This window comes from Ranitomeya variabilis, chromosome 3 (genome assembly GCF_051348905.1).
Source record: "Ranitomeya variabilis isolate aRanVar5 chromosome 3, aRanVar5.hap1, whole genome shotgun sequence".
NCBI classification, from domain to species: domain Eukaryota; kingdom Metazoa; phylum Chordata; class Amphibia; order Anura; family Dendrobatidae; genus Ranitomeya; species Ranitomeya variabilis.
The window spans coordinates 49,592,012-49,619,617 of record NC_135234.1 but is presented as its reverse complement, the minus strand read 5'-3'; the positions used below and the strand labels follow the sequence as shown (position 1 = coordinate 49,619,617).

Sequence of the window (27,606 nt, the reverse complement as noted above, 5' to 3'; positions counted from 1 at the left end):
GAGGTGCACCTGCTGCATTCACTATCCATATAACTAATAGCGGACCTCAGAGGTGCAGCCGCTGCATTCACTATCCATATAACTAATAGCGGACCTCAGAGGTGCGGCCGCTGCATTCACTATCCATATAAATAATAGCAGACCTCAGAGGTGCGGCCGCTGCATTCACTATCCATATAAATAATCAGGACCAGAATGTGCATTATAATTATTATTATTTAGTAACATTTCGTAGCATTATTACAAAGTAACCTGCGATAATACATTATTGTTTATTATCATATTAATAAAAGTTCATTTATTAGTCTAATACATAAAATATCAAATTGAGATTTGCAATAAATACATTTGGTACTGAAACTTCCAGAATAGCAATAGATTAACATGATTCTGTGCGAGTCGGAATATATAAATATTAAAAATTACTTAGGCACTTAACTATTCACCCTATCCACAAAAAGTGTTTTTGAAACGACTAGTAAATGTACAAAAGTGCAACAAAGTTGGAGTTAAATAATCATAAAAAAAAACACTAAATTAATCGAAAAAGCTGCTCCTATGATTTGGTCCAGCATTAGTTTTGCACACAGAAGATTACGGAGATGCTGACGACCTAGACCAAGCACTGGTGCCCGGCGCCCAGCATGTGCAGACTGTGCTGCCAGTGGTTCTGTTCGCTTGGCAGGACCGGCTGCAGCCATCGGACGCGGCCATAAGTCTTGTTTCTTCCCGGCTGGTAACCGGAAGCATAGCGGGGCTGGTACTGGTAATGGGCACCGTGCCTTTTCTTTGGATTCTTGTTCCAGGAAGGAGCTGGTTGAGGTCTGAATTCGGGCACCTGAGATAATAGGAGACAAAGAAGAACCTGTAAGTGTCCCATGATGTAATTTGGTGTAAGTAATGGCGCAGCAGCCAGACGTGGCACAGCCCATAAATGAGGGGCACATAGGTAAATCTATACAGGACGGGCAGTATAAAGTCTGCAGATACCTGATCACCTAGAGGCGTCATATCCATAGTACTATAGAATGACGACCGCGGGGCGAGCATCATGTGAGGAGGGGGCGGCGGCGGGATCTTCTTATTTATATAGACCTCATCATCCGAGGAGGAGCCGGAGTGATAATCTGAAGTCACCTTCTCCATGGCGTTCTTCACTTTCTGAGATATCTCCATCTTCTCATTGTTACTGGCAAAGCTAGCCACCACAAACGAGGGGTTCTTCTCTCCATATCTATAATTAAAAGTAATCAATGAAAAAAAAAAAAAAAAAAGTGCTTTCTCCCCGCACCTTTGTCTCCGTTACCATCCATTTTCCTGTATACATTGTGCAGAACACACAATGCCGCAGCACATTTTCATTTTTACAGCCAACAGCGCCACCTGCTGATCAGCAGTCAGCACTACACAACCTATAATTACAATGGTCTCTGCTGGCTAACAATACGATAGATACCATGCAGAGTCCTTGGCAACACTTTCTTCACAAAACCAATATCAGAATATGATTTTTTTTTTTTGTTAATGGTAAATTTTAGTGGCAGAAAAATAAAACTAAAAAAAAAAAAAAACATTGCCAACCAGTGGTTCATGACTCCTTGCTGTGTGGCCTGCTATATTGGCCCTTGGCAGTAATTGCATTTATATCCTAACCCCTAAACTAAATTTGAATGTTATAATATCGGTGTCTTTCATTTCATATTGAAAAGTCTCCAAATGTTCTCACGGTCATGATTTTTTTTTTTTTTTTCGCCTTATAATTAAAAAACGTGCCTTTTTTCTCTGACCACTGCTCAAAATGTAAAGGGTTGGGGACCCCTCCACTATGTAGCACTCCACCACCTCACCTCTACTGTGATGTCTTAGCCATTCCTTCATTATATTGCTTTTTATTAATGAACCAGGAAGAACAGGATGAACCCCAGAGAGGAGTTGCAATAGCATATAAACATTAGTAACTGCATGAGATCATTAGGGGTTATCAGCACCAACACATGAAAATACACTGAATATATACATTTTGATCTACACGAGTGCTGTATAGCCTATACTTTTCAAATTGAGGTGCTCCGCTCACAAATTCGCCAATTTGTCTGTTCCCACCGGCCATGTCAAGGTGTACGTACTATTAAAAGGGACTGTCAGCACAGTGTGACTGCTCAAACCAAGTACAGGCACTCGAACCTTCCCACCTGCTTGGTTCCATGGTTTCCTGACCCCTTCTGGCTCTATGAGGCCAGCGCTGTCAATCAAATAAGAGGAGAGGGTGGAGAGAGGAGAAACACGCCAGTGTGAGAATGAATAGAAATGATTGCGTTTAAGCACCGAGACTTAGTTTGACCAGTCTCTCTGTGCTTCCCTTTAATGGGAACCTACCCTAATAAAATTAGAGCTGGATCCTACTTGCCCTTAAAGTTTGTAGACCTTTGGCTGTAAGAAGCAAGTCTCAGAGTAAGTTCCCATCAGTAAAACTTGCGCCTTGTTGTGGCTGGTGGGCACACATGAATTGGCCTACTTGCAAATGAGGTACCTCAGTTTTGTAATTTGAGTCTATATAGCAGCAATGAGTTCAGAATTCACATATTGGATGCGATGTCCGGCTCCGGGCCTTGGTATGTCTATAATGCAGTCACAGCAGCTTGCACCACTTCGGATATGCTCCTCGGCACACTTCATCATTCTGAATGCAAGACCAAGGTCTGAAGCACACGGTCATTTTAGGATGCCAGGTCAATAACTAGTTCACCAGCCGTGGTCATCCCCAAGGGTTTACATGACTTTTTGGCCTGTCTGTGTTGGTCTTCCATGTTTGCCGCGCTCTAATCCTGCAATCATTAGACTTGGTCATTGGCAGATTACAGAATTTTCCATAAAAGTAGAGAAGCCACGTCGGGGGGATTACAGAGCGGAGCCTGCGCCATATCTCACAGGGCTACGGATGGCAAGAAAATAATTACCGAAGAAACAACACAGACGGCGGGATATTAATGTGATGTAGAAGGTGCACACATGGCGCCTCCGCACTGTCTGCTCCGCTATCAGGGTCTCATCCTGATGACATTTTCCTAAAGGTTTTGTCTCCCGAGACGTCTTGTTGCTGCCGAGCGGGAGGTGGCTGGAAATCTCCGCTCTCCACATTATCTCCGGATTGCAGGGTCTTCTCCGCGTCTGTGTTGTAAATGTATTTAAATCGCTCTCGGCTATTCATCAGCACCTGGCACCCGAGTGCCCGCCGCTCAATGCCACCCTCCAGATGGAGAGCCCAGTCCTCACAGATGACCGCCAGAGCCAGCTCACCGCATCCGTCATTAATAAAGGCCGCCAAGTCACTCTCACAGCCGCGGCTGCCTCATCTACACACCAAAGGCCCGGCAGACGGGGCCAGCCTCATCTACGGGATTATCACCGGATTTACAGGAGCCTCAGACATCAGCAGCTAAAGAGATTTATTACACAGAAGAGGCGCTGAAAAATGGAGAAAAATATGAGTATGTCCACACCGAGGAAAAAAGACAAGAACCAGCAGAGTTTGCTGCAAATATCAATGTGAAAGGGGTGAAATGTGTCCTGCTATGGTGTGAAAAAGGCACAGCACAAGTTAGGCCAAGTCCACACTGACAGTGCATAGTTACATAGTTATTAAGGTTGAAGGAAGACTGTAAGTCCATCTAGTTCAACCCATAGCCTAACCTAACATGCCCTAACATGTTGATCCAGACGAAGGCAAAAAAAACCCATGTGGCAAAGAGTAAGCTCCACCATGGGGAAAAAAATTCCTTCCCGACTCCACATACGGCAGTCAGACTAGTTCACTGGATCAACGCCCTATCAAGGAATCTAGTGTATATACCCTGTAACATTATACTTTTCCAGAAAGGTATCCAGTCCCCTCTTAAATTTAAGTAATGAATCACTCATTACAACATCATACGGCAGAGAGTTCCATAGTCTCACTGCTCTTACAGTAAAGAATCCACATCTGTTATTATGCTTAAACCTTCTTTCCTCCAGACGTAGAGGATGCCCCCTTGTCCCTGTCACCGGTCTATGATTAAAAAGATCACCAGAAAGGTCTTTGTACTGTCCCCTCATATATTTATACATTAAAATAAGATCACCCCTTAGTCTTCGTTTTTCCAAACTAAATAGCCCCAAGTGTAATAACCTATCTTGGTATTGCAGACCCCCCAGTCCTCTAATAACCTTGGTCGCTCTTCTCTGCACCCGCTCCAGTTCAGCTATGTCTTTCTTATACACCGGAGACCAGAACTGTGCACAGTATTCTAAGAGCACAAAAAATAGTGGAAAATAGACCTAGGGATAGTCTTTTAGTGGCAAATTCAGAAAATAAAAGAAAAAAAAGAGGGGAAAGGAAAAAAACCGTATATTTGTTTTCAATTTAGTACTCAGTTTAAAGAAATAAAAAACATCATACAGAATAGGTTACCCATTTTGTGGGAAGATGACACGCTCTCAGAAATTTTAAAAAATGGATTAAATGTGGTAGCAAGAAGAGCGCCAACTATTGGTAGCTCTTTATCTCCAAGCTTTTTTTCCTCCAAGTCAATGTCTAAAACCTGGTTAGAATGCAGGGATTTCTTCAAATGTGGTGTTACTGCATGTAGTACGTGCCGCAATGCACTGACAAAAAATAACTTCCAGAATAAAGAAAAAACTAAAACATATCATATCAAAGATTTTATTAATTGTCACACAATTAATGCAGTTTATAAAATTGAATGCACAACATGTAACTTTATCCTACATAGGATGCACTACAAGGAAGTTAAAAACTAGAGTAACGGAACATTTGAGGGATCTCACTAGCGGGAATACAACAAATAGAAATATATCAGCTGTGGCTAAACATTTTCTTACGCACCATATGGGAGACATATCTATGATGACCATTCAGGGCATAGAAAAAGTTAATTTTCCACAACGGGGGGGAGATGTCAGAAGACGGCTTCTCACTAGAGAAGCTTTCTGGATATATAATCTACAAACGAGATACCCCGGTGGTCTTAATAGAAAAAATGAAATAATGTACCATTATCAATAGCTCTTTTGTTTGCATGAATTACATGTTATTTTTATGATGTATATGTAGAAAAACTTTCTTGGGTTGTTTTTTTTTTTTTTTTTTTTCTGTTGTGTTGTTGTTTCTAGTTGTTTTAAATAGAATCAGATGTGAATTAAGTAATGGATTTCCTATGTGTAGGACCTGAGAAAATGGTCATGTGACCCTAGTCAGTTATATCATTGGTCCACTGACATTATATAGGATTTATTGTAGTACTAGAAAGTTCATGCATTGATTAAGATCGTCAGCGATCGAAACGCGTCGCATGTGCTCCACACCTGGGCTTTTGTACGGAGGCAAGGATTTTTAGTGTTTTGAAGATTTTAATGAACTAATAAAAATTCACTTTTTTATGGAGCTGGAGCGCCTTCCTTTCTTTGCTGCTACATTCCTCCATCTGGATCCAAGATGAAGCTCCGTGCACCTGCTGAGATTGGTGAGCTGGCCTTGGCTTTTTAGCCAATTTTTTTTTCTCTGACAGTATTCTAAGTGTGGTCGCACTAGTGACTTGTATAGAGATAAAATTATGTTCTCCTCATGTGCATCTATGCCTCTTTTAATGCATCCCATTATTTTATTTGCCTTTGTAGCAGCTGCCTGACACTGGCCACTGAATATGAGTTTGTCATCCACCCATACACCCAGGTCTTTTTCATTGACGGTTTTGCCCAGAGTTTTAGAATTACGGTAAGCACATAGTTATACACCTTATTACTTCTACCCAAGTGCATGACCTTACATTTATCCCCATTAAAGCTCATTTGCCATTTATCAGCCCAAGCTTCTAGTTTACATAAATCAGCCTGTAATATAAAATTGTCCTCCCCTGTATTGATTACCCTGCAGAGTTTAGTGTCATCTGCAAATATTGAAATTCTGCTCTGAATGCATGAGAAAAAAAAAAAAAAATAGCGTCTTGCACTTCAGGCAAAATAGATGAATCTTCTAGAAATCTGATGCCCACTGTGCTTTTTCTTTAATTTTTACATTGTGTATAATGACCTGCGGGGCGCGTCTCAAATCCACAAAATGACTAGTTCTCTTCTGGGTGCACTGAGTTTTTTATGTGACATCACCTATCATAAGTGATGGATCCTGTGTCATCACCTATTGTGAATGGTGGATCCTGTGTTCTCTACTGTATATAGAGGCGTTATCAGTAGTGATGAGAGAATATACTCGTTACTCGAGATTTCTCGAGCACGCTCGGGTGACCTCCGAGTATTTTTTAGTGCTCGGAGATTTAGTTTTTCTTGCCGCAGCTGAATGATTTACATCTGTTAGCCAGCATAAGTACATGTGGGGGTTGCCTGGTTGCTAGGGAATCCCCACATGTACTTATGCTGGCTAACAGATGTAAATCATTCAGCTGCGCCGAAGAAAACAATCTCTGAGCACTAAAAAATACTCGGAGGACCCCCGAGCATGCTCGAGAAGTTTCGAGTAACGAGTATATTCACTCATCACTAGTTATCAGTCATTGTACTGGTTGTCTGTCTAGGATGATAATGAGACTGCTGAAAAGTCTTCTGCACAAGAAATACAATTACAAGTCTAGTTCAAAGCCTAGCAGTAGTGTGTAAATTGAAACATTTAATATATACATGGACATACGGTCAGTGAGTTAGCATGTACTCAACGAGGGGTTGGCACTTTCCTGGTAACAGGTGGATCAAATGGAAGCTTCCTGCCCATTTGTAATAATTAGAAAGTTCTAAACCCCTCTGCAGTGTGAGGGGAAGGGGCTGACGGATCTGCGGGTTGCACGTGCGCTTACTGCCGGCGGCAATCACTTACCTACAACACACCTCACAAGGGTCTACCCACAGCGTCATCTCCCATGGCAGCCCTAAATCTTCATACACCAGCCCACTGTTGAAACAAGCCTTCTGGAGGTCGGGATCGACGCCTTGAAATCTGTTTACACGGATACACCTGAAACGAGATCAGACAGTGACGTGTTATAGAGGAGTCGGAGTATTGCTGACTGCTTCCACGGGGGTCTCATGGGACTCTACTCCAGGTCTGGACTACGTATCCAGGGGAGTCGGTCATAATGTGAAGTTCCATCTGCACATCTACCCTGGGATGTCACAGTCCCCAAAACCAGGCACCATGCGGCATAACTAACGAACAGTAGTAACGAAAAGCTCCTGTTAACTGTTCATTGGGCTAATGGGGGGGATATGCAACCTGGAAACCATCAAGAAGCAGGCTAACCTCAGCTGCCAGATTGTATTATGGAAATTTAAAAATGGGGGCATGGTAAAAAGTTTACTCCCTTACCATTCCGCAGCACTGCTGCCCATGTCCCCCGCCAGTCTCTGCTCCTGGGATGACGGACTGAGGAGACAGTCTTCTGGCACAAGACAGCGGGGGACCTCTTATGGCCAGCAGTGGACCAGGAGAGGGGAACGGACAGCATTTTTATCATTTCATTTTACAGACCACCACAAGCCCAATTTTAAAACAAACAAGGGGGGCCACCTCTAAGACATAAGAAAGCACCACCTACAGAACCGAGCAGACACATACTAGGGGTAGACAGCAGCTTGCTGACAGTTTCCACGTTGCATCATTTCATTTTCTACAATGCCCGGTGGCACACGGGTAGGGGGTTGTGTTGAGGCAATAGACGGTCAGTTTGTACCCTCCGGCCACATTACCTGTACGCTTGTCCCTTTGCTGGGGTTTCGGGGTACCAGTGATTCACATACTTGTCGTGGAGAATCCTGCTCAGTTCTTCAGAAAATATCTCGATCTCCTCCTTCCTTAACTTATTATTATTTTTCAATAGCTTGGAAAGAAATAACACAACTGCGGAAATTTCGTTCTTCATCTTCTACCACATGCAAAAAAAGATTTAAAAAAAAGGAAATCTAGGACTGGGATAAGGATCTGCAAGAAAAGGAGAAGAGGCGAGACATTACTGAGGTGACGAAGAATAAGTAACAGTTTTTGGATAAGGAGCCACAGGGAGGTGTGGAGGCTGGTGAGCCATGGAGGAGGTCATCCCTGTCTGGACGCTCTGCCTCACTTCTGCCCCAAATAGAAAGTAGGAAAGCTGAGGAGCCCAATCACAGAGGGGCCCAGGACCTGGATGTACTGAGGTAGGGAGCGGCCTATAGGGGTGACTATGGTGTATATTTATATACTGTATATACCATATGTGTATGTGTGTGTACTGTGTATACTGTATAGTGTATGTGGACATATTTTTCCAAGTGCCCCAAAGACACTTAGCACACAAGTGTCCTCAGATAACGCCTTATCCGAGCATGTTCGCTCATTACTATTTATTACAAAATTCTACAGTCACATTATGACTTGTAGACTTGTCACTCCTTACATTGCGTGCAACACACACTGTGAAGTTCTCCCGTGTTGGCAGTGAAACAGGCGGTCATGTGACTGCAAGTAAAAAATATGCATAATTCCGGCCACATTCCGACTATACGTGTCCGGCCTCGCTCAATAAAAGTGTCACGAGCCATGAAGCAGGCAGGAGGTCCATCTTCTTATGATCGCTGCCGTACCCGGACCTGCTACACCCATCAGACCGGACCGCCCCCCGGTTGAGTATAATAAAACTTATTTTTCTCATCTTTCAGGTCAGATCGGGGCCTTATCTACAGCATTATAGAATACTGTATATCAGTCCTGAAAGGCGATAGCTGTATCTCATGTGGTGCTCGGGCCAGGCTTTTCCCAGTCACCCGGTGCTCAGGCCGGGCTTTCCCCCCCCGTCACCCGGTGCTCGGGCTTTCCCCCCCCGTCACCCGGTGCTCGGACTTTCCCCCCGTCACCCGGTGCTCGGGCTGGGCTTTCCCCCCCCGTCACCCGGTGCTCGGACTTTCCCCCCGTCACCCGGTGCTCGGGCCGGGCTTTCCCCCCCCCGTCACCCGGTGCTCGGGCCGGGCTTTCCCCCCCCGTCACCCGGTGCTCGGGCCAGGCTTTTACCCGTCACCTTGCACCTGTTCACACTTGTTTTTCTGTTTTGACGTGACGGTCAGTCTTTGACATTTGTATACGTAGGCTTTCTGACTGAGCCCTCCACCCATCAGCCTATGGCAATTTTAGTCACAGCTTGATCCCACCTCCCCATATATTTTTAGGCTGGCAGCCCAGGAGAGGTTTCACATTAGCTTAGGTTCCTAGCAAAGAAATTTGCCTTGTCCATGGCTGTTGGGCACAGAAGAACTGGCCAAATTTATGAGCCCAGTATATACATTTTAACTTTTTTTTTTTTTAGAGCTGCAATGTAATTTCACGTTTTCTATGTTTGCATACTATAGCATATACACAGAGTGCAGCTTTAATTTGTCAGTTACTTAATGAAACTTGCAGGCAGGCAGGCAAGGGTGGTCACATCTATACTTTATAAACTTCTAGCTGCAAACTATAGGAGCTAGCTGTATCCAGTGACCACCGTCCATGGTAACAGTAACAGACATAAGTCTCGGGACTTTCCTACAGCCTGCCGTCTGCTGCACATTCTCCTGTGACGTCCCAGGATGCGATCACATTACAGGGCGTCGCGGTGAACTCATTCCTGTCCATTTCCCCCCACGCCAAGCCCTTTATTACAGCATGAAAGCGTTTAGTGCAGGAACACTATACTGTATCTCATCTTTCACTAGAACCAAATCTATACACATTTTTGCCTTATTTTTTGAACATGTTATTGCCATAAAGGCCTTTGTTATGCACATGAACCCACAGACCTCGCAAAAGTCTTCACTCTGTTAGACGCCATATTTCCATAATAAGGTCATACCCTCTAATACACGTCAAACTCTGCCCCACGGGACAAAGTTGGCCAGCGACACCAGGCGGGTCCCTCGGGTATATTTGACCCGCAATGCCGGGCCCAGCATCACACTTTCAGCTATATCGGCATCCTGGATGACAATACAGTTGAATGCATTGATGGAGGAGCGGGCATCAGCTGACACTCCGTCTCATCATTCCATCTGTGCGTCTGATGTCTCAGCACAGCGGGCGTGATGACAATTACAAGATGCCTGCTGTAACGAGACTTGCAGAGGATCTGAAGACACCATGAATAGACTGGAGCAGCAGGGGAACAGGTAGGGGGTTTCTTTAAGGTGTGGCCTATCAGTGTTAGGAGCACTATGTGGGGCCCGTTATACTGTATGGAGCACTATTTGGGGGCACTTTTGTTGGCATCTGTATTATTCAAGATTTGAATGCTTTTTACATAACATAGTATTCCAATATTTTATTCTAAGATCTATGTACTTTGCTTGTGGGACAACCCCTTTAACCCCTTAACGACCAGTGATACACCTTTTAACGGCGGCAGTTAAACCACAGCGCCACTTTTTAACCCCTTCCCGACCTATGACGCATACGCTGCATCATGAAAGTCGGTGCCAATCCGACCGGTGACGCAGCGTATGCGTCATGGCGGGATCGCGTTCCTGCAGGTCGGGTGAAAGGGTTAACTGAAATTGCACCCGACCTGCAGGTACAGAGGGACTTGTACTTTAGCCCAGGGGGGGATGGCTTAGCCCCCACTTGGCTACGATCGCCCTGGTGACCACTTTGTCACCACCCCCCAGATCTGATTGAAGCTAGCGTCCATGTGACACTAGCTCTCCATTCAGATGTGGAGGGGCGGAGAAAACCATGGCTGCCTTGCTGTCCAGCTTCATGCCTTCCATGGAAGCTGAACATCGAGGTGCCTGCATGCTGGCCTGCCACATACTGCGATCGCCGCCGCTGCAGTCACCGCCGCCATCACGGCCGCCGCCAGGTACTCCCCTCTGCTTCTCTTCCCCCACTGCCTTGCGATTCCACGCCCCCCAACCTTCGTTCCCTCCCCCCGATGATCGCCCTCTCCCCCTGCCCCGGAGATCACCCACCCTGCTGCTGCCGGCTGCATTTCCTCCTGCTGCATCGCACCTGACAGCCCCCACCCCAGTGATCCCCCTGATCGCCCCCCTGATCTTCCCCCACTGATCGCCCCCCGCCCCGCTGATGTCCCCGCTGCTGTTCTCCCCTGCCCCGCTGCTGTCCTCCCCTGCCCCGCTGATGTCCTACCCTGCTCCGCTGATGTCCTCCCCTGCCCCGCTGATGTCCTCCCCTGCCCCGCTGATGTCCTTCCCTGCCCCGCTGATGTCCTCCCCTGCCCCGCTGACCGCCCCGCAGATCTCCCCCCCTGCCCCGCAGATTTCCCCCCTGCCCCGCAGATGTCCCCCCTGCCCCGCTGATCACCCCCCCAGCCCCAGTTTCTCCATTAGGGTTGGGGCTAAAATTAGGGTTAGGGTTGGTGCTAAAGTTAGGGTTGGGATTAGGGGTAGGGTTAGGATTAGGGTTGGGATTAGGTGTAGGGTTAGGATTAGGGGTGTGTTGGGGTTAGGGTTGTAGTTAGAATTGGGAGGTTTCCACTGTTTAGGCACATCAGGGGCTCTCCAAACGCGACATGATGCCCGCAGACTATTCCATCAAAGTCTGCATTTCAAAACGTCACTACTTCCTTTCCGAGCCCTGACGTTTGCCCAAACAGTGGTTTACCCCCACATATGGTGTATCAGCGTACTCAGGACAAACTGGACAACAACTTTTGGGGACCAATTCCTCCTGTTACCCTTGTGAAAATAAAAAATTGAGAGCTAAAAATCATTTTTGAGGAAAAAAAAGAGTTTTTTTATTTTCACGGCTCTGCGTTGTAAACTTCTATGAAGCACTTGGGGGTTCAAAGTGCTCACCACATATCTAGATAAGTTCCTTGGGGGGTCTAGTTTCCAAAATGGGGTCACTTGTGGGGGAGTTCTACTGTTTAGGCACATCAGGGGCTCTGCAAACGTAACATGATGCCCGCAGACCATTCCATCAAAGTCTGCATTCCAAAACGTCACTACTTCCCTTCTGAGCCCCGACGTGTGCCCAAATAGTGGTTTAACCCCCCCCCCCCCACATATGGAGTACCAGCGTACTCAGGACAAACTGGACAACAACTTTTGGGGTCCAATTTCTCCTGTTACTCTTGTGAAAATAAAAAATTGCGGGCTAAAAAATAATTTTTGAGGAAAATCGTAGTTACTTACCGATAACGGTATTTCTCTGATCCCATGATGGCACCACGGAGAGAGGGGTCCGCCCCCAGGGACAGGAAACCTACAGGTGAAAAAGGGCGTACCTCTCTCCCACATCAGTTGGTTTACAGAGCCTTTATACAGAACTTCAGCTGCAACTCAACATTTACACAAATTAAAACTTAACCAATTTAACTTAACAGAGGCACCGTGACTAAAGCTAATGACTAATACATTATAATGCGCACACCTGTGTGTGAAAAGGGAGGGAATATACGGGTGCCATCATGGGTTCAGAGAAATACCGTTCTCGGTAAGTAACTACGATTTTCTCTATCCCCCATGATGGCACCACGGAGAGATTTGCATAGATTGTAACTCTTAGGGAGGGACCACTGCCTCTAGAACCCTTCGTCCAAAAGGTGAGATCTGAGGTCAAGTCTAAGCGGTAATGTTTGAAAAATGTAGACTGGGAAGACCAAGTGGCCGCTCTACATATCTGTTGTATTGATGCGCCAGCTCTCTCCGCCCAGGATGACGCCACTGCTCTGGTAGAATGGGCTTTAATATTCTCCGGAACGGTCGCCCCACAGGATGAGTAGGATAGAGTGATGGCGTCCCTTATCCACCTCGCCAGCGTGGCTTTCGATGCTTTGTCCCTTCCGTGGACCCTGGAAGCAGACAAACAGAGCCCTGTCCTTCCTGCACTCCCTAGTGGCTAACAGATATTGGACCAGACACCTTTTTACATCTAGGGTATGCAGTGTTTTTTCCCCCTCATTTTTGGGGCTGGGACAAAAGGAGGGCAAAGAGATCTCTTGGGTCCTATGAAATTGCGATGACATTTTAGGGAGATAAGCTGGGTCAGTCTTAAGGATGACTATCTTCGAGAATCTGAGTAAAGGGTGGGCATGCAGACAGCGCTTGTATATCGCTAACGCGACGGGCCGAGGATAAGGCTACCAGGAGTGTGGTTTTTAGAGATACAATTTTTAAAGAAGCGTCTGCCAAGGGCTCGAAGGGAGGTTTGGTTAGAGCGTTTAGAACAAGGTTTAGATCCCAGGGAGGAGAGGTATGGAGGGGAATAGGCCTGGACCTACTTGAAGCTTTAATGAACCTCAAGATCCAGCGATTTCTGGCTAGATCATGGTTGTACAAAGCCCCCAAGGCTGCTACTTGGACCTTTAGAGTGTTTGTAGCTAGACCTTTTTCTAGTCCCTTTTGCAGGAATTCAAGGATTTTTTGTATTGGGATTTCCCCTGTTGGGTCTGCACCGGATACTGACATGAATTTTTTCCACACTTTCCCATATATTTTGGTGGTTACAAGTTTCCTACTCTGCAGTAGAGTGGATACTAGATTGGGGGAGAAACCCTTATCGCTTAGTAGCTTCCTTTCAAAAGCCAAGCTGTCATGTGTAGGCTCTTTACATTGGGGTAGAAAACTGGTCCCTGGGATAACAGGTTCGGAGTGTCCGGTAGGACCCAAGGGCTGGATATGGACATTTTTCTTAGCCACGAAAACCATATTCTGCGTGGCCAGAATGGAACTATTACTATCACTGTTGCTCCCTCCTCTCGAATCTTCCTCAGTACTAAGGGAATGAGGGATATCGAGGGAAACGCGTAAGCGAGATGATAGTTCCAGGGAATTGTGAAGGCGTCTAACGCTACTGGGCCCCCCCGGGGATCGATTGAGCAGAATGTCTCTACTTTCTGATTTTGACTGTTCGCAAAGAAGTCCATTTCTGGACGCCCCCAACGTTTTATGATCTGATTGAACACTGATTGTTTTAGCTCCCACTCCCCTTGTTTTAAGCATGTCCTGCTTAAGAAATCCGCAGTTCGGTTTTCTGAACCTTTTATGTGGAGAGCTGTCAGGGATTTTAGATTGTGTTCTGCTATGTGGAATATGGATTGGGTCACCCCCATTAATGCCCGAGACCTGGTGCCCCCTTGGTGGTTTAGATATGCTACCACTACTTCGTTGTCTGAAAAGACTTTTACGTGATGGGAGCAAATGAGATTTAGAAAGTGTGTTAGGGCCAGTTTTACCGCTAACAGTTCTTTCATGTTTGAAGAAGCTAGTTGTTGATTTTGGCTCCAATTCCCCTGTGCCACTTGATCGTCTATGTGTGCTCCCCACCCCCAGGGGTTTGCGTCTGTTGTTAGGATTTTTCCCATCGGTAGTGCCCAAGGAACCCCTTTGGTTAAATTCACTGGGTCTGCCCACCATAGTAGGGAGTGTATCGTGTTTGACGAGATACTTAATCGCCCGTCTAAATTTCCTCGCAGAGACATGCTTGAATCTAATGTTTCCCATTGCAGGTCCCGGGTGTGACATTGTGCCCACTGTACTGCCGGGATACAGGCGGTCATAGATCCCAACAGGGACATCGCTTTTCTTAGAGTAGTGACCGGGGATGTTGTCATCTGTAACACTATCTGTGTCATTTTTTGGATCTTCCCCTGTGGAAGATAGCATTTCTGCGTGGTCGAATCTAGGACTCCTGTACTTGGGTTGGCACTATTCTGCATTTGGGTATGTTTAGTAGCCAACCTAGACTCGTCAGTGAAGCCATGACCATCTCCAACTGTTGTTTGCAATGTTGGGATGAAGTTCCTACCACCAAGAGATCATCCAGATAGGGAACTATTAGAACATTCTGTTCCCGTATGTGGGCCATTACCTCTGACATTTTTGTGAACACCCGTGGTGCGATGGCTAACCCGAATGGGAGAGCCCTGAACTGGTAGTGTTTTACTTCCCCCTGGATAGTCACTGCCAGTCTGAGGTATTTTTGATGGTTGCTGTGGATAGGCACATGGTAATACGCGTCTCGTAAATCTAGAACAGTCATGAAGCACAAGGGAAAGAGCATTTTTACACAAGATTTTATTGTCTCCATTTTGAAATGTTGGATCTCGAGGAAATTGTTTAGTCTTTTGAGATTTATGATCGCCCTGTGCAACCCGTCCGGCTTCTTGCGGAGGAAGAGGGGAGAGTAGAAGCCCATGCCTTTTTCCTGGTTGGGAACTTCTTGTAACACTCCCTTCTGAATTAAGTTCACAATCTCTTCCTGAAGAGCTGACTGTTCGTGTGATTGTCTCTGAGGCGTTATCATGAAGGAATTGCCGGGAGGGGTGTGGAATTTCAGTTTGAGACCTTCTCTTATTATGTTTAGTATCCAGGTACTGTTTGAAATTTTTTCCCAGGCTGGAAGAAAACAGGCCAATCTCCCTCCGACCCGGGGAATACCTTCATTGTGATTTTTTATTGTCGGCGGGGGGCTTGTTGAATATGAAGCCTTTGTTCTTATTTCTTCTGTCCTCCCAACCATCTTTGTTCCCTTTTGGGGGTCTCCTCCGCATGAACTTTCTGCTCCAAAAAGGACGCCTGTAGGACTGATTGGGGAACCCGGGAAGAGATTTTTTCTTATCCCCGGCTTTGTCTAGGATGTCATCCAATGTTGACCCAAATAAGAACTCGCCTTCACATGGTATTGAGCACAATTTGGTTTTAGTTTGCAAATCCCCTGGCCAGCATTTTAGCCACAGGGCACGTCTTGCGGCGTTTGAAAAGGAAGCTGACCTAGCCGCCAGTCTGGCTGAATCTACTGATGCGTCGGCCAGAAAGGCTGCCGCACCTTTCATAACAGATACTGACTTTTGAATCGTGTCTCTTGAGACTTTTTCTTTTAATTGGGAATCTAAGTGCTCGAGCCATACTATTAAAGCACGAGCGGTACAAGTGGCTGCAATGGCCGGTTTTAATCCGCCTCCTGCTGCTTCCCAGGAGTTTTTTAAGAAAGTCTCGGCTTTTTTGTCCATCGGGTCCTTTAAGGTACCAATGTCTTCGAATGGCAGGGCAAATTTTTTAGAGGCCTTTGCTATGGCTACATCCAATTTTGGCGCCTTACTCCAGGATGAGCAGGCTGGGTCGTCGAAGGGGTATTTTCTTTTAGGGGTTAAAAGAACTTTTTTGTCTGGTTTCTTCCATTCTCTTTTAATTAGGGAGTGAATCTTTTCATTTATTGGGAACGCTCTCTTTCTCTTTTGTTCCAGACCACTGAACATTATATCCTGCACCATTTTTTTAGGGCGTTCGTCTACCAGACCCATTGTTGCCCTGACGGCTTTCACGAGGGCGTCTGTTTCTTCGATAGGGAAGCAACTGCGTCCCCCTTCTGAAAATAGCGAAGAGGATTCAGAAGCTGATGAATCACTAGAATCGGATATTTCACTTTCCGACTCGTCCATACTGGATTCAGGGGACCTGTGGCTTAATTTACGTTTTTTCTTTGAGGTCTTAACGCCCTTAAGGGCGCTTTCCACCTGGCTCCTTATTAATGATTTTAAGTTTGAGGCAAACGCCGGGGATTCTTCCTGAATTGTTTTTTCTATGCAATTACTGCATAGCTTTTTCTCCCATGAGGAAGGTAACTCTTCCGGGCCCCTGAGCGTCCACTGCTGCTGCGCCGCTGAGAGGAAGCACCCTTGCGCTGATGTTGTGTGCGCTGGTGCCGCTGTACCTGCGTTTGCTCAGGAGATAATTGTATAACCTCTTGAGCATCCTGCTGCTCCTGGTCGCTCATGGTCCTGTACTGTTAGAGGAGGTAGCTGAGCAGCTATTCCAGGCTGCTCAGCTGTTTAAATTCCCCGCTCATAGTGCCTAACTTCCGGTTCTTAGGTGCCCCTGCACTGACCCAGAAGTGCTCCCGCCGCGCCTGCGCATTACCTTGCCGCCAGTCTCGCGCGCCCACCATGCTGGTCATCGGCTCCCGGGGTGTCAGACGTGCAGCCGCCGCTGTTTGTGTAGGTAAGCCTGTTGGTGGCCGCCGCCACCGTTCCCCCAGTGCGCAGTATCTCTCCGGGGAGGAATTATTCCTCGGTAGTCCTGCCGTAGCCCACCCGCACACCTGTCTGGCCCCCGGCGGCGATGGCGCCGGTGTTTCATCGGTCCTACATCCGGCCTCCCGTCCATACGGCCTCTTGTCTGGGACCCCATGGGCTGGTAGCCGCCGCTGCCCCCATGCGCCGCAGAGCAGCGGTACGGAGGCTCTCTCGGTGACCGCCGTCACCAGCCTCTTTCCTCCCCCTTTTTTTTTTTTTCTTTGGGGAAGGCAGGCTTAATCCTCTTCACTGCCTCCCCCTACTCACTCACCCTTCAGGTCCGCCGACCCCAGCGGTGGTGCTTCAGGGAAGGAGAAAAAAGGGGGGAGAAAAAAACCGCTCCACCCAGCAGTGACAGGGCGCCCCCTGCCAGGAACTGAACTGGATCAGCCCCGGGTTCTTCAGGTACGTGCTGTAGGTTCCCCGTCAGGGACAGGAAACCAACTGATGTGGGAGAGAGGTATGCCCTTTTTCACCTGTAGGTTTCCTGTCCCTGGGGGCGGACCCCTCTCTCCGTGGTGCCATCATGGGGGATAGAGAAAGAAAAATGATTTTTTATTTTCACAACTCTGCGTTATAAACTTCTGTGAAGCACTTGGGGGTTTAAAGTGGTCATCACACATCTAAATTAGTTCCTTGGGGGGTCTAGTTTCCAAAATGGGGTCACTTATGGGGGAGCTCCAATGTTTAGGCACACAGGGGCTCTCCAAACGCGACATTGTGTCCGCTAACGATTGGAGCTAATTTTTCATTCAAAAAGTCAAATGGCGCTCCTTCCCTTCCAAACCTTGCCGTGTGCCCAAACAGTGGTTTACCCCCACATATGAGATATCGGTATACTCAGGAGAAATTGCCCAACACATTTTAGGATCCATTTTATCCTGCTGCCCATGTGAAAATAAAAAAATTGAGGCTAAAAAAATTTGTGAAAAAAAAAAAAAAAGTACTTTTTCATTTTTACGGATCAATTTGTGAAGCACCTGGGGGTTCAAAGTACTCACTATGCATCTAGATAAGCTCCTTGGGGGCCTAGTTTCCAAAATGGGGTCACTTGTGGGGGATCTCCAATGTTTAGGCACACAGGGGCTCTCCAAACGCGACATGGTGTCCGCTAAAGATTGAAGCCAATTTTTCATTGAAAAAGTCAAATGGCTCTCCTTCCCTTCCGAGCCCTGTCGTGCGCCCAAACAGTGGTTTATCCCCACATATGGGGTATCGGCGTACTCAGGACAAATTGTACAATAACTTTTGGGGACCAGTTTGTTGCTAAAAGATCATTATTGTGGCTAAAAAGTTAAATGTTCATTTTTTCCTTCCATGTTGCTTCTGCTGCTGTGAAGCACCTGAAGGGTTAATAAACTTTTTGAATGTGGTTTTGAGCACCTTGAGGGGTGCAGTTTTTAGAATGGTGTCACTTTTCGGAATTTTCAGCCAGATAGACCCCTCAAACTGACTTCAAGTGTGAGACGGTCCCTAAAAAAAAAAATGGTTTTGTAAATTTCGTTGTAAAAGTGAGAAATCGCTGGTCAAATTTTAACCCTTATAACTTCCTAGCAAAAAAAATTTTTGTTTCCAAAATTGTGCTGATGTAAAGTAGACATGTGGGTAATGTTATTTGTTAATTATTTTGTGTCACATAACACTCTCGTTTAACAGAATAAAAATTCAAAATTTGAAAATTGCGAAATTTTCAAAATTTTAGCCAAATTTCCATTTTTTTTACTAGTAAACGCAAAAATTATCAACCTAAATTTACCACTAACATGAAGCCCAATATGTCACGAAAAAACAATCTCACAACCGCTAGGATCCGTTGAAGCGTTCCTGAGTTATTACCTCATAAAGGGACACTGGTCAGAATTGCAAAAAATGGCCAGGTCATTAAGGTCAAAATAGGCTGGGTCATGAAGGGGTCAACGGCGCTGAGGTTTAAGGGTATAGCACCCACTATAGTCGGAATTTCTCCAGGGTCTCAGCTACTCACCTACGACCCCACAGCCATACTTCACTACTGAGCATGTACATAAAGTGCAGCACAGATTCATCTCATCTACGACTCCACAGCCCTGCCTCAGTACTGAGCATGAACATAAAGTGCAGCACAGATTCATTTCATCTACGACTCCACAGCCCTGCCTCACTACTGAGCATGTACATAAAGTGCAGCACAGATTCATCTCCTTAGATCCGGAACAGACATTTATAGGACATTTCATAACTTTTCCAAATTATTCTGAAAACATTTACAGCAGGGCTGTGGAGTCGGAGTCCGAGTTCGTTTTGGTTGGAGTCGGAGTAGGTAGAAATGTACCGACTCCGACTTTTTAAAAAAATGTATTAATATTTCATAATTGAACTTTCATATGAATTTTATAAATGTTACTCAAATATATATGTTCTATCAAACTATGAACACCAGTGATAACCAGTTCTGCTGGAGATAGAGACATTTCTTACTTCTTGTGTGTCACTGTTCTCCACTGCCCTTATCTAATCTTATACTTGGTTAACCTCATGCTGCCCCAACCCCACTACTTACAATGTATGAAACTGAAAGTGAAAATGTGTTGCAAATTCTTAGTAGTAAAGCTCCTCCTCTAGACTAGATGTTTACTAGGTGTGCGTCTTCCAAGCATCTCACAGCTGCTACTCAGAAGAGGAAGACTGTAAGAAGTATTATCCTTTCAACAAACTTTGCATCACTTAACTGAGTACATGAGGAATAACAGTATTACTGACCACTATATCAGTTGTACGACCTGGCAATAATTTTGTACAATTGTTTTTAGGAAAAACAATTGTCATTTGGATTGTGAATGCAGAATTAAAAACCTGAGAATGTCAAAGAAGCGTCACATTAAATCAGCTGTATTTGAACATTTCACCATCACTCAAGATAGAAAACATTATGTCTGTCAGTGTATGACAAATGATCCAGACGAAAACAAATGCTGTGAAGCCAAGATCAGTGCATATTCAGGCAAAGATAAAAATGCTCCTACCAGAGCTTCTAATCTAAAGAGACATTTACAGCGCTTTCATCCAGAAGTACTGAAAGCAGTGGATGAGAAAGACTGCATCCAAACCAATGAACCAGTCAGTGCCCAGCTCTTCCAGCCAAACAAAGGAGCAGAGAACTTTGCAGCCATCAGTTGCAAGATATTTTGTCAGTGACAAAGTTACTGTGACAATGACAGTAGATACATTTAAAAAGCAGATCATAGAGCTTGTTGTAAAGGATAGTGTGCCTATTTCATTATTTTCACGACCAGCTTTTATGTGTCTGAAAGGGGAAATGGCCCGCAAGCTTGGTGTTTCTCTGGAGAGAGAGTATTAGAAAATTAGTAATCGAAGAAGCTTTTAAACAAAAGGAAGAACTTAAAAAAAAACTCTCAAGGGACGCTTTCTGTTTCTTAAAATGGATGCCTGCACACGTCACAGAGTGAACTATTTTGCCATCAATGTCCGATTTGTTTGTGACAAAAATGAAATAGTTACCAAGACATTGGCAGTAAAAGACACCAAAGCTCATCACACCAGTGAGTTTCTCCAGGTCTTGATGGAAAAGGTTCTGCAAGACTATGAACTTAAAAAAGAGCAAGTTCTTTCTGTCGTAACTGACAATGCTTCAAATATGATAAGTACTATTAAGCTAATGAATGAGAGTAATGATGGTGACCAGCAGCTAGAAGAACATTCTGGGTCCACAGACACAGAAAAGTTTGAAATAGAGGAACGCAGTATTGTAACTGAGGAGCAAACTGAAGTTGCTTCAGATGAACAGCAACATGATAGTTTAGATGATCTTGTTGAAACTGTGTCAATACGTTCTTTCATTCATCACATGCGCTGTGTTGTGCATACGCTACAGCTGGCTATAAGAGACAGTCTGCAAGAAGGACATGCTGCTGCACTGATTGGCAAGGTGAGAAAATTGGCTACTGTTGCCAGAACCCCTAAAGTTGACTCAATTTTGAAGATACGTGCTGGAAAAGGGGCAATTATTGATCAAGCCACACGATGGGGCAGTACTTAATGATTCAGCGCTTGGTTGAACTGAAAACCTTTCTTGTAGACATGGCTAACCCTCAACTGACGCTAAATGAAAGTCAGTGGAATCAGGTGACTGAGCTGGAAAAATTGCTAGAGCACTCATTTACAGTGACTAAAAAATTACAAGCAGAGGACTTAACTCCAGGTATTTTCTTAAAGGAGTGGAAGAACCTGATGTTTCGCCTGTCCCAAAGAGGAGGGTTAATTGCAAGTGGCATTGCTACATCAATGAAACGGAGAGAGGAGCTACTATTACAAAATAACATTCTTTTGGCAGCTGTTTATGTAGACCCAATGCATCGGATTCTTCTAGATGATCAACAGCTAACTAAAGGAAAAGAAGCTCTGTTTGAAATGGCAGTAAGGATGAAAGGGTTGCAGAACAGTCAGGAGGAACAAGAAGAATTTGGTCGTCCTGCCACATCTTCACCCTCATCAACTGATGAAGAATTTAATTTCGAAAAATATTTGGATCACAAGGACCGTGCAAAGCGTTCCCGCATAGAAGAAGAGTCATCCCCATCAAAGAACACAGCCAGTACATTACAGCAGAATTTTTCATGTGCACTAAAAGAAATTGAGAAATTTGACCGTTCATCAAAAATAACAGTGTAACAAGCGATTCCTCTGTATCCTCACATTGTCAGAGATGTTGCCCGAGTGGTTACTGCTTTGCCACCAACCCAAGTTAGTGTAGAGAGGTTGTTCTCTGCTCTCAAAATAATTAGATCAGATTTGAGGGCATCCATGAAGGAGGATCTGACAGAGGCAATACTTTTTCTGAGGACAAATTTATAGATTTCTTCTTATTAACTGCATAAGTGTTTATTGCATATTTACTTACAAGAGTTTAGAAAAGTTTATAAAAGTTATTTGCTATATTCTAAATGTATTCCAATAAATATAGTTTTTGCTCTAAATGGTCTGATTACTTATATGATGGTGAGAAACTGAATAAGCATGATGTTAATATTTTACAACAGTAAATTTATTGTTACGAATTGGGCATTTATGAAGGAGCCAGAGCCGGAGTTGGAACCTGATAAAATCCAGGAGTCGGAGTCGCAACTGTGGCTTACCGACTCCACAGCCCTGATTTACAGCACATCCTGCATTGTACTACTGCACACAATTTATTATATATTTCAGAAGTCAGAGTCACTCCATTTTATACCGACTCCACAGCCCTGATTTCCACAAGAACATATCACTGTTTTTTTTTTTTAGATAGGCAAGTAGTTGCTCCAGCAGTCACAGCTGGCATCTTGATGCAGTCAGATCACTTTCATAAATGTATGGATAGAAGACTGATCGGCTACATTCCGGCCAATTGAAAAATAAAGCCAAGTGTGTGGCCAGCCTCAGTCATAGCCATTTAGCAGAAAGGAGTAAAACTTTGTTTCGAAGTCCAAAATGAAGACTGCATCTGTCATTGAGATTGCCGTGGGTCGTCACCCAGCGTTCACATAGTCCAGAATGTTTGCTGCACAACTTGATAGATTTGCCAAAGTGTCTGGCAGGGAAGGTATCAGGCACGGAAAAGCAGAGTTACAGTAACTCCCCGGAAGATGTAATGGAAACATTTCTTTTCTGTAAAAGATGGATGACAAGTTCAATTTCAGGAAAGTGTATTACTGATGCATTTATGTGTAAGCCCCAACCAGACCGCTTCATTAACCAGTTTGGGGGCTTACACCTACATTGCATCTGTAATATGGGGCACAAAGTGTCAGTAATAATACACCTGCCTGGAACCGGCTTTTTTATTTTCTAATTTTTTCTAATAAACAAAGAGCAAGTTCATGTTGGGATCCTCCGTCATCTCCTAGCGATTGTGACAACGTCAGTGAATGAAGCCGCCTTCTCTTCATCGCTGCATTCTACTCGTGGTTTTCATCACGTACATAATTTAACCTCTGAACATGGAAATTCTCTGACCCCGAGTCAGACGAGTTTGCAGAGATCTTACGCCTGTCATATGGGACCTGCAGGTGCAGATTATTTGTAGATTCAATGTTAAGAGTTACCCCGATTCTTAAATATACAGAAAGCTTAAAGAACAAAAATAAAAAGTTAAGGTCTCGCAGCAAATTTGCTCCCAGGATTTGTGTTCTAGAAGCAGCAGATCAGACCATACAATGGATTCGCCAAGTTTTTGCTTTGTAACAAACAACCACAGATTTAAAAAATTGAAAACATTGCGACCAAGAGGATTTCCAGTCCAAATCCAGCAAAGAAATGGAAAAACCAATTCATGTCCGACAGTCTGGTTGTTATGGATGATTTGCATAACAACAAATCTGCTTTATTATAACCATATAATTACTTATAGTAAAGCTGTCCCCATGATGGCCTCAGTGTGGCCACAGTCTGGATGGATGCAGTGGTATCAGTCCACCACAGGCATCCATTGGAAGGGGGTGTAGAAGGAATAAATCGGAAGAAAAAAAAAACAAAAACCCACAACATGTTGTATGCAGGCGATTCTTAATGAATCTGGCGCGTCTGACAAATGGTGTGCAGTGTGCACCTCACCACAAATCTTACTCCAGTCAGGAACTAGAGTAATATTTCTGGAGTAAAGAACATCACAGCTCGTTATGAATTAGATGAGCTGTATATTCACGCCTCCGTCCCATCAATTCAGGCAGATCTGGGAGAAACTGGTGTGAAAACTTCAAAAGTCGCATTTTGTGTAATTTTGAGATGCGCAAAAAAATTTGAGATAGATTTTTCAAAGTGAATCATGCAAAAATTCTATTGAAATTGCTTTGATGGATCTGCCCCTGACCAATATTTTATATGTTTGTGTGACCCTAGCCTTTCAGCGTCTTGTGTAGGTGATCCCTAAAGACAGGGGTGGGCAATTAAAAGGGTTGTCCGGTCTAAAATGATAAGTCTGTTGTTACTCTGTGACTGCATACTTAAGAATCCCTAGCATTAACACTGTGCGCTGCGAGGATTCACCACTTTCTGAGCCGGGACCGGCAGGTACGTATGAGTTATACATACTCCTGGCCAGGGTACATCTAGTGGGTGCAGACTCGCTCCATGCACTTGTATTGAGCACAGCCGCGCCCCGTCTAGTGATGCAGCCGTCCAGTGGGCACGGCCTTGCTCAATACAAGTGTAAAGAGAGACTGCGCCCATTAGTCGGGTTCTGGCCGAGAGTCTCGTATATTGCATACATCACTGCCGTTCCCAGCTCAGAAACCAGCAAATCCACAGTGTATGCCCTGGGAGGATTCATAAGTCAGCAGTTATACAGAGTGACTGCAGACTTATTTTAGACTGGACTACCCCTTTAATTTTCCCAGCGGGGCAACATGAAAGACTGACAGTTGTGGAGGGCTGAACCAATAGGCTGAAATTAATTCTGCTCAATATTAACATTAATTACAATTACATTTTATATTATCACTTAATATTGAGCAGAATTAAGTACAGTGGTATGTAAAAGTTTGGTCACCCCTGGTCCAAATTACTGTTATTGTAAACAGTTAGCAGTAACCTGTCAGCAGGATTTTGCTCAGTAACCTACAGAGAGTGTCAGGTTGGCGTTGTTATCCTGACTAAAATGATACCTGGATAAGATAAGGTCTTGAAGACCAAGCAAACTTTCAGTGAGAACTGCTAGTGAGATAGCTAGAGATGCAAATAAGAATCCCCGCGTGTCTGCAAAAGACCGTCAGAAAGATGAAGACGACTCTGGAGTTGTGGTACATTGTTCTACTGTTCAGAGACACCTGCACAAATATGGTCTTCATGGAAGAGTCAGAAGAAGAAAACCTCTCCTGCGTCCTAACTAAAAAAAACACCTAACAGAAGTATGTAAAAGAACATGTAAACAAGCCTGGTGCATCTTGGAAACAAATCCTGAAGAGCGATGAGGATAAAATTGAGCTCCTTGGCTACAATGATCAAACGGTATGTGTGGAGAAAAAAGGGCACAGCGGAATTTCAATTTCAGGAAAAGAACATCTTGCCAACCATTAAGCACGGGGGTGGATCATTCATGCGTTTTGGGTTGTGTTGCAGCCAATCGCATGGAGAACATTTCACTGCTTGAGGGAAGAATGGATTTAGTGAAATTTCAACAAACATAACACTATCTGTAAAAAAGCTGATGTTGGGGGGGGGGGGAAAGAGGATGGCTTCTGAAAATGGATAATGATAATAAACATGTCAAAACCCACAACAGACAACCTCAAAAGGCGCAAGCTGAAGGTTTTACAATGGCCCTCACAGTCCCCTGATCTGAACATCATTGTTAGACTTCAAAATAGCAGTGCATGCAAGATAACCCAGGAATCTCACAGAGCTGGGAGAATTTTCCAAGGAAGAATGTATGAAAATTCCCCAAACAAGAATTGAAAGACTCTTGGCTGGCTACAAGAAGCGTTTACAAGCTGTGATACTTACAAAAGGAGGCGCTACTAGATACCAACCAATACTAACCATGTGAAGTGCCCAAACGTTTGCATTGGCCGATATTCCTTTCTGTAATTTTTAAAATCCGAAATATGAAAAACAAAGTGGGAGTGCATGTGATAGAGAGAATATATATATATATACATACATACATACATACATACACATACATATATTTATACATACAATATATATATATATATATATATATATATATATATATATATATATATATATATATATATATATATATATATATATATATATATATATATATATATATATATATATATATATATACACACACACACACACACACACACACACACACACACACACACACATACACAGAGATGTAGTATGAGCCCCCGGCACAGCCTCCCATGTAAATGTGAACATTCTATACATATAGAGAAGAAAAACAAAACACCTTGCTCCTGTTCACCTGATGCTCAGCCTTTCTGCAGCAGTGTGATGAAGTGGGCCTCAAATTATCTAGCACTCAGTGATTAGCTGCAGCGGTGATGCACGCTGTCAACGTGATGTCACCACTACGGAAGATGGGGGGAGGCAACACAAGACCCAAAGAGGGACAGTACCGGCTCCACGTTTCATTTTACACCACTTGGGGTCTGCTTTCTTGAAAGTGGAAAACCCCCTTTAACATATTTGGTGTAGCTATGTGCCGCATTATACGATCTGATAAAATATCTAATTAATTTATGCCATACGGTGATCAGAGCTTTATCTCCCGATGACTTATCCCCCAGGAGTACAAAACAGTCGCTACAGACGTCCAGGAGCTTCTCAGACTGCTCGGCCAAGCAGAGCCTTCACGTGTATGAGGTGGTCACGGATGGTCAACCACACCAGAAGTTGCACGAGAGCTCAAATCACGCTTTGGACTCACATTTGTGATTTCCGGGGGCAGAGCCGTAGACTTTATTTGGAGTCTATAATATGCAGTTTTGGACTCCTGGTGAGATATTTTTCGGCGGTATGCATCTTTGAAGTCAGAAATAACAGCGCAGTTTTGTAGGGGTTGAAATGTAACCCCCAATAGAGCCACAAACGTGATGCCAACATACCCGAGGTGTCTGAGCATCTTAGGGTACGACCATATATGCTTGGCCCCTGTAGAATTTTCCACCAAGGATAAAACCACAGCTATTTGTTGCATTATTGATGGCACAGTTCATGTTCTTCATTGCAAAAGGTACAATCTGCAGTGAAAAATGCACATCATAGTGTGACATAAATGTGAAGTCCAGAGCTCTGATCACCGAGGATTCAGCTCAGATTTCTGCGGTCACACGCTGGCTGCTTGGAAACAAAGCCTGGGAGGGCGGCCAGAGCGTCAGTGCTGAATCGGAGGAGGACAGAAGGACAGGAGAGTGCTTTTTGTTATTTTGCATAGATCCATGTCTGGTCTTGTCGGTTGAGTACAATGATCTCACGTCAGCCAACGTTGTGTTTGGTTCCAGCAGGCCAGAAACAGGCTCAGGGATTTAAAAGGTCACCGACAGCCCCGATACACGAGCACCGCCTGAGGCCCAGTGTCATCCTCCTCAGCGTTTGTTGTCAGGCTCCTTCTCACAAACCTATTGGAAAGGTTAATCTGTGTGCAGGTTCCTTGTTATTCATGCGTCACTGACAAACACAGACTTTTCCAAGCAGAAGCCAAACAAGATGTTCCTAGAGATCAGCAGCATGACGGACACTTCTCCTCCAAGTCTGTAGACAGCAGGCATTTTAATTCAAGGTAGAAACATTCATAAGTCCGGGATATTATCGCTGGAAGGAGGGAAGCTTTCTAATCAAGTCAGTCCCATCCCAGCGAGTTAATACCTACCACACATTGGTTCAACCTCATCGACTGAGATCGAAGTTCTGAAATGCTCCACTGGAATGGGATGATGGCAGCAAATGTATATTGTCCATGAGACTTTAAATAAAAAAAAAGGAAAAAAAATGCACCACGGGCTTTATGACATGTTTTTATGGCAGCTGCATGCAAGCCTTACATCACCAAGCACAAGGCCGAGCGTCGGAAGGAGTGGGGTAAAACCGCTACCACTGGAGGAAA

General features: G+C 44.6%; 1 protein-coding gene across 2 annotated transcripts in view; it reads right to left on the bottom strand.

Moving 5' to 3' along the window:
* Nucleotides 1-202: 202 nt before the first annotated feature.
* BTG3 (BTG anti-proliferation factor 3) overlaps nucleotides 203-27,606 on the bottom strand; it is a 31,226-nt gene continuing 3,822 nt past the window's right edge. Inside the window, exons 2-5 of one of the 2 annotated variants that reach the window (XM_077294022.1) lie at nucleotides 7,750-7,981; nucleotides 6,881-7,018; nucleotides 991-1,234; nucleotides 203-838 (exon numbers count right to left, since the gene is read on the bottom strand). In XM_077294022.1, coding sequence (XP_077150137.1) covers nucleotides 614-838; nucleotides 991-1,234; nucleotides 6,881-7,018; nucleotides 7,750-7,922 — 780 coding nt within the window. In that variant the 5' untranslated portion in view covers nucleotides 7,923-7,981 and the 3' untranslated portion in view covers nucleotides 203-613. The remainder of the gene's footprint in view (nucleotides 839-990; nucleotides 1,235-6,880; nucleotides 7,019-7,749; nucleotides 7,982-27,606) is intronic. The other variant, XM_077294023.1, reaches the window with a different exon arrangement.